The sequence below is a fragment of the Octopus bimaculoides genome, chromosome 23 (genome assembly GCF_046866305.1).
Source record: "Octopus bimaculoides isolate indiv1 chromosome 23, ASM4686630v1, whole genome shotgun sequence".
NCBI classification, from domain to species: Eukaryota; Metazoa; Mollusca; class Cephalopoda; order Octopoda; family Octopodidae; genus Octopus; species Octopus bimaculoides.
The window spans coordinates 37,879,085-37,890,713 of NC_142950.1; the positions used below are offsets into that span (position 1 = coordinate 37,879,085).

Here is an 11,629-nt window from a genome sequence, read left to right on the forward strand (position 1 = left end):
CACCTTTACTACTTCACCTTCACCACCCCCACCACCACCACCATCATCACCACCATTGATATTGCTAAAATTAATAACATCATCAATACCACAACAGCCACCACCACCGCCCACCACCATCACTGCCAAAAGCAGAACTGCAGTACCCAGGTATCGCTACCACCACCACCACCAATACCATCGTCACTGCAACATCAGCAACCATCGCTGCAGTTAGCCAGCCAGCCAGCCAGCCAGCCAGACAGTATGATGGAAACAGTGACATGATATTGGAAGACGAAGTCTGACATTGTAGAATGTCTGTGAGACCTGAAGAATGTTCCATAACCACCATACACTCCCACCTCTCCCCCTCTCTCACCCCTCCCTCTCTCTCTCTCTCTCTTTCTTTCTCTTAGATATATATTAAAATGTTTGCTCTGTGTTTTCCATGTATTTATCCTTAACCAAACTGCGTTGCCTCTTTTGTTATTAATCTGCCGCCGCCACTGTCGTGTGCCGTTCTTTAGATTTCTTTCCACTATTATTAGTTTTTGTTTACCATTATTTCATGAGAAGGAATCTGTATATTCTTCCTAAAGTCTGCAGTTGAATTCTGAGGTAAGCAGTCTTTGATGAGTTTTTTAAGATTGACAAAAAACCAGTTGTTTGACCCTTCATTTTGAACTCCCAGATCTCCTCCGCTTTATCCAGGGGGAATGGATTGTCGCAGCGACACTCAATCCTTCGGCATTCACAGATTATTCTGTCAAACGTAATCTTCATTTAATCAAACTGTTTTCAATTATTCATTCATTATCTTTCAACTTTAAGACATTGATGATGTGATTGCTTATTTTTAGAATGACATTGCAGGGTAGGTGTGAGAGGTCAGATCTGGTTGGTTTGAACATACAACAGGGAGGAAATAAGGGCCAAATAGGGGTAGTTTAAATGCCGATTGCACCAAACATTGATATATCATGTTTTTCTTTGCTCTTCCTCTTTCACGTTGTCACCTTTGGAATTAGAATGATTTCAAGCTTGTCAAAGATTATTTCCAGTCTTGGATATTGACCAATTTCGTTTAGGTCTATGGCATTACAGTAAATTGGTAATGAGTGGGGAAGGGAGGGGGTGGGAAGAACAAAAACTTTTCACAATGACTATTTATAATTTTACTTGACTGTCTCTCACTCGCATACGCTCTGTCTGTCCGTGTGTCTGGCTATTTTTTTTTTCTTTATATATCTTTTATTTTTTACTTGTTTCAGTAATTGGACTGTGGCCATGCTGGGGCAATACCTTATTCAAACAAATCAACCCTAATACATTTTTTCCCTAAGTCTGGTATTTATTCTATCACTCTCTTTTGCCAAACCACTAAGTTACAGGGATGTAAACAAACCAACACTACTTTTCAAGTGGTGTGGGATGGCCATGGATCTTCTCCGCAATATTAAACCTATTCCTACTCCTCCCAACACCACTTAAAATGCCTGAGCCGTGTCCCCCTCCTTCTACTTTTTAGTCTAGAAAGTGTCAAGGCGACCTCACTGGTGCTGGTGCCATGAATAAAACCACCAACCACTCTCCAAAGTGGTTGGCACTTGGGTGGGGGTGGGGGCATCCAGACCAATGAACCATGTCAAAATCTGAGGCACCGCACTGAGATCTGGTTCTGCAATCCATTGAGTCCTGCTAAAATGTCCAACCCATGACAGCATGGAAGGCAGACTTAAAATGATGATGATGATGATGATGATGTGTGAGTGAGAGAGACTGTTGTTCCACGAGTCAAACAACAGAATTACATTTAAAATGTATTGAGTCCTTCGCTGGATTGTGTGTGTGGGCTTCTTGATTGTTCTGGGTTATTGTATGTGAGTATGTGTATGTGTGTGAATGTATGCATGTATGAGTGTAGATATGTGTGTGGATGTGTGATAAGTTTGCTTCCCAATCATATGGTTTGGGGTTCAGTCCCACTGCATGGCAACCTGGACAAATGTTTTCTGCTATAGCTTTGGGTTGACCAAAGCCTTGTGAGTGGATTTGGTAGACGGAAACTGAAAGAAGCCTGTCATATATGTGTGTGTGTGTATTAGTCTCCCACCACCACTTGACAACCAGTGTTGGTGTGTTTATGATGCCCCAGCATGGCCACAGCCTAATGACTGAAACAAGTAGAAGATAAAAGATACACATGTATACACACACACACACACATATGCGTGTGACTATATATATTTATCATATATATGTGTGTGTCTGTATAAGAAAGTGAGAGCTTGGTTCCTGCAGAACGTTGTGGAAAAATCAAATTTTTCCTCCTTTCTTTTCTTCTTTGCTTTTCAGACCAAAATATGTTGCAGCTGAACACACGGACACACCTATACACACAGGTACACTCATACCTACACACACACGCATACATTGAGACACACTCACACACACTCACTTCATCTATCTCTCTCTCTCTCTCTCTCTCTCTACCCTCTCCTCTTCTGTGTCTGTCTCTTTCTCTCTCTCTCTCTCTACCCTCTCCTCTTCTGTGTCTGTCTCTTTCTCTCACTTTCTCTCTCTCTCTCTACCCTCTCCTCTTCTGTGTCTGTCTCTTTCTCTCACTTTCTCTCTCTTTCTCAGTGTGTGCATTGATTGTCTGTTTGACTCTCTCTCGCTCTCCCTCCCTCTCCCAATGTCTCTACTTATAAACCTATCTATTTAGCTATCTTCCCCTTATCCCTTTTTGCTATTGCTTATATACACACACACACACACACACACACACAAACTACCTCCCCTTTTCTCTTTTCCTTCATCTTTCTCTCTCTTTCTCTCTGTCTATACTTATAGCAGAACACCCTTCACTTTACATAGTGTCACACATACTCACACACACAGAGGACCAATCTAAGTGTTTCTTTTGTCATTAGCCACACACAAATTCCAAATGCACACCTTCACACACATACACATACTTATACACACTTTCATACATACACGCATGCACACCTACACACATACCAACACAGACACACACACAGGTCTATGAGACTAACCTCAGTTCCTGTATTACATGGGAAAGGATAGAGAGAGAGAGAGAGGTAACAGCTACTTTGGTGAGAGGAGAGAAAGAGAGAGAGTGAGTCAATCGTGGGTGGAAGAGAGAGAGAGAGAGAGAGAGACAGTTGTGAGAGGAAGAGAGAGTGAGGGGGAGAGAGAGAGAGATACACAGACAATTGTGAGAGGGTGAAAGAGTGACTCAGTTACCGGTGGAAGAGAGACCGAGAGTCAGTTGAAAGTGAAAGAGAGTCGATTGGACTTCAGTCAGGTCAGTCAGGTTAGTCATTAGTCTTCAGTTTTTCTATTTTATCTGTCTGTTCCTTTGCTCGGATGATGTCTAAGAGTTTGGCGTCTTATTTCGGAAGGCATTGCATGTGTAGGTGTGCATATCTGTTATATATATATGTATATATGTATTACATGTATGTATATTGTATGAGTGGTGTAATTGAATAACTGATATGTCTCTTGAAATTCTATTATATTAAATGCGTTGTAAAATTATTTGGAAAAAGAAAAAAATACAAAAGAAAAGAAATAATAGATTTGAAGAGAACATCTCAGGGTGGGAAGAGGGTGGTTGTGCCATTGAATTAATGTAAAACTTGGATGAATAATGAATGTAATTGAGATGGAATATTTGCAGCCCGGCAGTAAAGTTGTGAAAGCATTAAAAGCAGAATGGGGATTCTTTCGTACAGATAAGCAGTTCTGTTGCTTGAAATTTCTTTCTGAACGAAATGGTTTGGGTTTCAGTCCCACTCTGTGGCATCTTGCAGAAAGTTTCTTCTGCAACGATTTGTGAATGGATATTTATCAGATGGAAACTAAAAGAAGCTCATCACACACACACAAACATATTTATGCGATATATATTTAAACACACACACACACACACACATATATAGAGAGAGATTTACACACACACACACATGCATGCAGATATGCAGTCAGACACGTAACTTGTTCAACTGAAGTATATGTATGGATGGATGTGCCTGTGTTTCTGTCCGTCCGCCTGCCTCCCTGTCTTGCTGTCAATCTGTGTCTCTGTCTACGAAAGCAGCAAGCAGACAGAATTGTTAACATGTCGGAGAAAATGCTTCACCTTTCTTCGTTTAGGGTTCAAAAAATGTGTACCAGTAGAGCTCTGGGGGGGTTGATGAAATCAACTATTGACCTCCCTAAAATTGCTGGCCTAGGGCTAAAATTAGAAACACTATATATGTCTGTCGATCTTCCTCCCTGCTTCTCTCCCCTCCTCTCTCTCTCTCTCTCCCTCTCTATCTCTATATATATCTATCTGTCTATATATAATTTCATACTGCAGTCCTGCACTCTACCAACTGAGCTACACACACACACACACACACATCAACCTCGTCTTCATCATTTTGATATCCGCTTCCCTTTGCTTGTGTGGATTGGACAGAGTTCATTGAGGCTGATTTTCTATGGCTGGTTGCCCTGCCTGATACCCAACCCTTCCCTGTTGCCAAGCAAAGGAATGTTTCTCTGTGGCTAGACATGTTTTTGAGGAAGATTGGAAATGAAATGAGATATTTCTTACAAGCATCATGTGATGCCAAGACAAGAAAACACAGGCATACACACATTAACACACACACACACACACACGTGTATATATATATATATAAACTATAAGTCAAATTTACTACAATAAAAAAAGTATGTAATGACCATTATTTAGACCTTGTCTCATATACACAGGGGTTGGACAAAATAATGGAAACACCTTAAAATTTCAAACAAATTTATTTTAATACGAGGTAGGACTGCCTTTGGCAGTAATTATTGTTTGAATTCTACGAGGTAATGGACTTGTACAAAGTTTGAATTGTTTGCAAAGGAATTTTTGTCTATTCTTCAGCTAAAACAGTTTCCAGTTCTTGTAGAGATGATGGTGGAGGATATCGACTCCTTACTTGTTTTTCTAAAATGCACCATAAGTGTTCAATAATATTGAGATCTGGGGACTGTGGTGGCCAGATAAGATGTTCAACTTCTCTAGAATGCCATTCAGTAAGAACTTTAGCTGTGTGAATTGGTACATTATCATCCGGAAAGATTGTGTTTCCCTCCGGAAACAGTTCCGCAACCATAGGATGAATTTGGTCACATAAAATGCTTAAATAGTCTTGACTATTAATTCTGCCATGAAGGGAAACCATTGGGCCGGTGGATTTCCAAGATATAGCGCCACCCCCACCCAGATCATCATAGATCTTCCTCCGTGTTTAACAGCTGGAAGAAGGTAGACTGGGTCAAATGCTTCTTTTGGCTGTCTCCCCATTTGTATTCGGCCGGTGGTCGGAAATAAGGGAAAGGATGACTTTAAAAACAACTTCATGTGCGCACACACACACGCATGTGTGTGTGTGTCTTTCAGTTTCCATCTACCAAATCCATTCACAAGACTTTGGCTGACTTAGTGCTATGGTAGAAAGACACTTGCCCTGGATGCCATGCAGTGGAATTGAACTTGAAACCAAGTGATTTGAAGGCAAACTTCTTTAATACACATACATATATACACATATTATACACTCTAACTGATGTATACATAATTTTTATTTTATAGATTTTGGTGCTTGACAAAACACAACTTACAGTTTAACATGAGAGAGATTGTACATATCCAGGCTGGCCAATGTGGCAACCAGATTGGGTCAAAGGTGAGTAACATGTCAGATACTTCCTTGGAATTCAATTCACTGCATGAGATTGATTCCATACAGACAGTTTGGTCAATGGTTGGTCAGTTTTGTGTGTGTGTGTGTGTGTGTTTGTAGCATTACCTCATTGGAATGTTTACTTTTCCATACTTGCAAGGGTCTGATAGAATTTGATGAGGCACATTTTTGTATGGCATACTGATTGAGAGAGAGAGAGAGAGAGAGAATTCCTTTAAGGGTGGACATCCCTGTACAATATTATTTCTCTCCATTTGACAAATCAGTTGCCCAGATGAGCAAACAAGTGAAATACTGTCAAACCTTCATTAGTGAAACTGACAAAGAGCCGTAATATATGTATGCCTAATTAGTGGTGGTAGGAGTAGTAGTAGTAGCAGCAGCAGTGTTGGATCTGGTGTAAGTGGGAGGAGGGTTTGAATAGGGTTTATGGAATGTTGAAGAGACACCAATAATTAGTTTGTGACATATCATTAAATGTAGTTTGGTAGCTGTCCATGGATAGGCAACAATACTGTCAAGCAAGGTGTGGGGGGGGGGGGGGGTCTTTTTGCAGGTACAAAAAATCAACTGTTACTTTCACACCAACAACAATGACAAGAATAGTGACAAATAAAGGCATTGATTATGGCAGGTATCATCATCACCACCACCACCACCATCATCATCATCACCATCACATGTCCATTTTCCCTTGCAAGCATGGCTTGAATGGTTGAACAGGATCTGAAGGACCAGAGCATTGCATTTGGATCCAATGTTTGTGCTTTGGCGGGGTTTCCATGGCTGGATGCCCTTCTTAAAACCGCCCCAGACTGTACTGGGGTTTTTTTTATGCGGCACCAACAGGGTCACTGAGTAACTTGCCAGGCAAGACCACCCCCTCCCTCGACTGAGTGGGTGGGGTGTCTGTTTTATGCTGCCAGGTGACAAAAGGGAGAGGAACAGGTGTTGCACTGTAGAAGAGACCCAGGAGACCCCTGGCTGCTTCAGTTGGGAAAGAGAGGAAAGAAGAAAGATGGTGATGATGACTGTGATCCCTCAAGGTGGAAAAGGGGGATAGAAGAGAGGCGGGGAAGAGAGTCAGAAAATGAGGGAGTAGTATAATTATTTTACAGAAATAACACCAGCAGATGTGATACAACCACCACCAACTCCTGCTGCTGGTGCCACTATCAGCTGTATGAGTCACATCTCATGTCTAGTGTTGTCTCCAAGGCCTTCATTTAGCTCTGACCCTTCTGACCTTTGTCATTTTCTTGTAATTGTGAAGGTGTATGGAGCAATAGTGTGGGGATTTGGCTGCTATTTTTAGCAGATCACGTGACCGTGTTGTTGATAGTGGTGGTTGTAATGATATTGAAAGGAGGATGTTGGTGGAGGTGTTGGGGTAAAGGTTATAGTAGTGGAGGTGGTATTGTGGTTCAATCCCAGTTAGGATCAGATTGTGCAGTCCCAATGATCAAGGGAGCTTTCACCCCTTTTTCAGACAATATCTAGGGAAAGAGTGCATTATTTATTTTTATCTTCTTCATTTTTTTTGTTTTTGTTTTTAAAAATACAATGAAATATGATTTGAGGAAGGATTGACTATTATTTCAGCAGATCAAGAGACAACATAGAGCCTCTTTCACTGTGTTGACAATGATGATGCTGTTTAGCCCCAGGTCAGTCTATATTGAACAGACTTTATTATGTGAAGTATTCTCCATTTGTGACCAACCCATCATTTTAGGAGCAGGTATGGCTGGGTGGTTAAGAAGCTTGTTTCCCATCCATACAGTTTCAGGTTCAGTCCTACTGCTCGGCACCTTCAGCAATTGTCTTTTAGCGGTACAGTGGTGGTGGTGGTAGCAGTGGTATAGTAGTTGTAACTGTATAGTGGTAGTAGGAGTGATAGTAGCGTAAGGTGGGGGCTGGGATGTCAGTGGTACAGTATTGGTAGTGGTGTTCAGGTGGTACAATGCTGGCCATGGTACAGTGATGGTAAGTTAATAGCAGTAGTAGTAGTATTGGCAGTGCAGGTTGTGGTCTATAGTGGTGTTACAGTGTTTGTAATGTCGTTGACCATTTTTGTCTTTTGTCTTTTTTTCAGTTCTGGGAAGTGATATCGGTGGAACATGGAATCGATGCCTCTGGAGTCTACCAAGGAAAATCTTCCAAACAACTGGAACGGTCTTATGTCTATTTCAATGAAGCATCCAGTAAGTTCTGCATTACCTTCTTTCTCTTTCTCTCTCTCTCTCTCTTTCTCTTCCCCCTCCTGCCCTGGTGGAAGGAGTTCTTTCTGTTATTGTACTTGCTGTTGCTGCTGCTTCTGTTGTTTTGTTGTTGCTCTTACAAAACCAGTGGGGGATTTGTGGAGAACAGAAATGACATCAGTGTCACTTTATAGCTCACTATATTCAAAGAATATGTGATTAAACACACACACACATACACACGCATGCACACACACACACACATGCACATTCAGACATTTCCTTATTGCTATGTTTACTATTTCAGGTGGCAAATATGTCCCACGAGCCATCCTCTTGGATTTGGAACCAGGAACAATGGATTCTGTCCGGTCCGGTCCATACGGTAACCTATTTCGACCTGACAACTATGTATTTGGTCAAACGGGAGCTGGCAATAACTGGGCCAAAGGACATTACACAGAAGGCGCTGAACTTGTTGACACTGTTTTAGATGTAATCCGAAAAGAATGTGAAGGTTGTGAATGTGTCCAAGGATTCCAGATGACCCATTCGCTGGGTGGAGGTACTGGAGCTGGCATGGGTACCTTACTCATTAGTAAAATCCGCGAAGAATACCCGGATCGAATCATGACTACATTTTCTGTGATGCCTTCTCCCAAAGTAAGTTCACATAATCAACCTCTTGCTGTTGCAGCAAATTAACCATTTCTCTTCTTTCAATTATCATACAATCTCATTCTTATCTCTCTGTTTCTTTCTCTTGCACTCTCTCATCATCTGTCCATCTCTCTTGATCTTTCTCTTTCTCTTTCTCCCTTTCTCTCTGTCTCTCTGTGTCACTCTCCATCTTATTCTCTCACCCATCCACTCTTACATGCACACACATATCATCATCATCATCATCATCATCATCATTTAACGTTCGCTTTCCATGCTGACACCATTTAAAGAATAACATCTTTCAAACAAAATACAATTTCAAAACAAATTCTATATCATTTCACGCTTCTCTATTAATTTCCAATCATCTTGCTGTTTTCAAAATAACCATGAAATTTCTCCTGTCATTGTAAGCATAATGATAATAATATTGTAATATTTATTTCATTACATTCTGCTATCCCTTAATAAACGAAATATTTTCTTTCCCCAGGTATCCGACACAGTTGTCGAACCTTACAATGCCACCCTGTCTGTCCACCAATTGGTCGAGAACACAGATGAAACCTTTTGTATTGATAACGAGGCTCTCTATGACATATGCTTCCGGACCCTCAAACTGCCCAATCCTACCTATGGTGATTTGAACCATCTTGTATCAGCAACAATGTCCGGTGTCACCACCTGCCTTCGCTTCCCAGGACAACTGAATGCTGACCTACGAAAACTTGCAGTCAACATGGTGCCATTTCCTCGGCTCCACTTTTTCATGCCCGGTTTCGCTCCACTCACATCCCGCGGCAGCCAACTCTATCGCTCGCACAGCGTTTCTGACTTGACACAGCAACTGTTCGATGCCAAAAACATGATGGCTGCCTGCGACCCTCGTCACGGTCGTTATTTAACTGTTGCCGCCGTCTTCAGAGGACAGATGTCTATGAAAGAGGTTGACGAGCAGATGTTTAGCATTCAAAATAAGAACAGCCCCTTCTTTGTTGAGTGGATCCCTAACAATGTGAAAACTGCTGTCTGTGACATTCCACCCACAGGTCTGGAGATGTCCGCTACCTTCATTGGTAACAGCACCGCAATCCAGGAAATCTTTAAGCGAATATCAGAACAATTCACAGCAATGTTCCGACGTAAAGCATTCCTACATTGGTACACAGGAGAAGGAATGGATGAAATGGAATTTACCGAAGCTGAGTCAAACATGAACGATTTGGTGTCTGAGTACCAACAGTACCAAGAGGCTCGGGCCACCGATTCCGATGAATATGATGATGAAGATCAATATAATGAACAAGAATAAACAGACAACATTGCAGTTACTGTTGCCACACCAATTCAATAACGATAATGATCGTAATTATAATAATAATAATAATAATAATAATAATAACGATGATAATGGTGATGATGATCATTTCTTTGGCTTAGGTGCATGAGTACTTCTGTAAATGAATGGAAAACTGTTTATTATGTTGATCTCAGTATATTACTGGGTTGTATACACATACACACACATATACATACATCTGTACACACACACACACACACATATATGTATATATATACATGCACACATATATACACACGTGTGTTTGTATGTACATATAAATATATATACGTGTGTACGTATGGTATGCATATGAACAATAAATATTCTTCAGTGAGCTTTTGCAGCTGATTGATGTTGGCCCAACTCGTTCCAAATGCTTCCAATCTATCCTGCTTAATTAATTACAACAAAACCAAAGCAGAACACAGCATTACCAACATTCTACTGAACTTTGCATTGCTTGGATGTGACAAAATCGTCTTTCTGGGTTCCTCAGAGATGCTGGAATAAAAATTGGACTTCCATTTTTCATTTCTCCTGTTAATATTTTGCTATGTTTGCAATAAAGAAAACAATTGTTACAAAACTAAAATTTCAGTTTTACACAGCTTGGACACTTGACCACGACATTGTGAGAAAGAAGAAAAAGTATCCATTGTTTGGACAAAATGTTAAATATAATGTTATGGCTTCAATAAACAATTTTAAATGCAACGAAATAAATGGAAAAAAATGAAATAAAGCCAAAAATAAGTCTTCCTTTAAGCATTAATTATTCAAGTATTTCTTATGTTGTTTCTGAAGTTCTTAGATATTTTTCTCTTAGAACAAGTCATCCACCGTATCTGATTCTTATGAGGTTCAAAATTTCAAGGCTGCAACAATCACCATCAGTATGATGAAAAGGTAAATTGTAGTGATGCTAGAGTAAATGCATGTCAATGTGTGTTGTTTGCAAGAGGTAAGGTGGAGAGGAAATTCAGTCAGACTGCAAGTGAGCAAAGAACACAGGTAAGATTGTTTTGAGTGGGTAGCAGTTGTGATGTGGGAATATGCATAGTATTGAGGAAGAAATGGAAAGATGAAGTAATTCAGGTAATTATAGAATGTGATAGCATAATTAAGCTTAGACTAATCCTGGATGATATGACAGCAGCACTGATGTCTGCAGGAACGCCACATTTGAACTGTTTGATGAAGAGAATAACCTATACCATGAGGCGAATAAGATTAACCCTATTATTGTGTCTCTGTGATCCAAGACCCAAGGATAACATCCACATCAAAAGAAATACGAACGTAACTGTATAGAATACATTCAATGTGCCAGCGGCAATGGTTTCAACGAATCAAGATGAAACTTGTACCGAGGAGAGAGGCAAAGCATTGAACTTAAGATATTGGGGGACACTGTGTTCTGCTGCTTAACCACTTGACCACTTTGTTTCATGAAAGAATATATCAACTCCAGGTTGTATTCCAACTCCATCAGGTCAGACATAGATTCTCACTCACTTCCATATAAATATAGAAGAAGAAAACTAGGAGACAAACAGACAGACGCGAAGAAACTTACTGTTATTTAGAAAGGAATAAACATTCCTACTTTAACTGGTTCTCCGTCAGTTACGACTGCGACGAGGCTTCCAGTTGACCTGATCAAT

At 40.5% G+C, this 11,629-nt stretch overlaps 1 protein-coding gene across 4 annotated transcripts; it reads left to right on the forward strand.

Annotated features, from left to right (window-relative positions):
- Positions 1-391: 391 nt before the first annotated feature.
- On the forward strand, positions 392-10,715 carry LOC106869003 (tubulin beta chain). 4 transcript variants are annotated; one of them, XM_014914491.3, is made up of 5 exons: positions 392-600; positions 5,648-5,741; positions 7,855-7,963; positions 8,268-8,623; positions 9,117-10,715. In XM_014914491.3, the coding sequence occupies exons 2-5, from the start codon at positions 5,685-5,687 to the stop codon at positions 9,933-9,935; spliced, it is 1,341 nt and encodes a 446-aa protein (XP_014769977.1). In that variant the 5' UTR covers positions 392-600; positions 5,648-5,684; the 3' UTR covers positions 9,936-10,715. The 4 variants fall into 4 exon arrangements, with proteins under 4 accessions (XP_014769977.1, XP_014769976.1, XP_014769978.1 ...); XM_014914490.3 differs by lacking the exon at positions 392-600 and adding an exon at positions 2,627-3,322; XM_014914492.3 differs by lacking the exon at positions 392-600 and adding an exon at positions 3,179-3,313.
- Positions 10,716-11,629: the final 914 nt, after the last annotated feature.

Coding starts and splice junctions, on each gene's coding strand:
- LOC106869003 (XM_014914491.3), top strand. CDS start 5,685: ATGAGAGAGATTGTACATATCCAGGCTGGCCAATGTGGCAACCAGATT. Junction 5,742..7,854: donor GCAACCAGATTGGGTCAAAG/GTGAGTAACATG, acceptor TCTTTTTTTCAG/TTCTGGGAAGTGATATCGGT. Junction 7,964..8,267: donor CTATTTCAATGAAGCATCCA/GTAAGTTCTGCA, acceptor TTACTATTTCAG/GTGGCAAATATGTCCCACGA.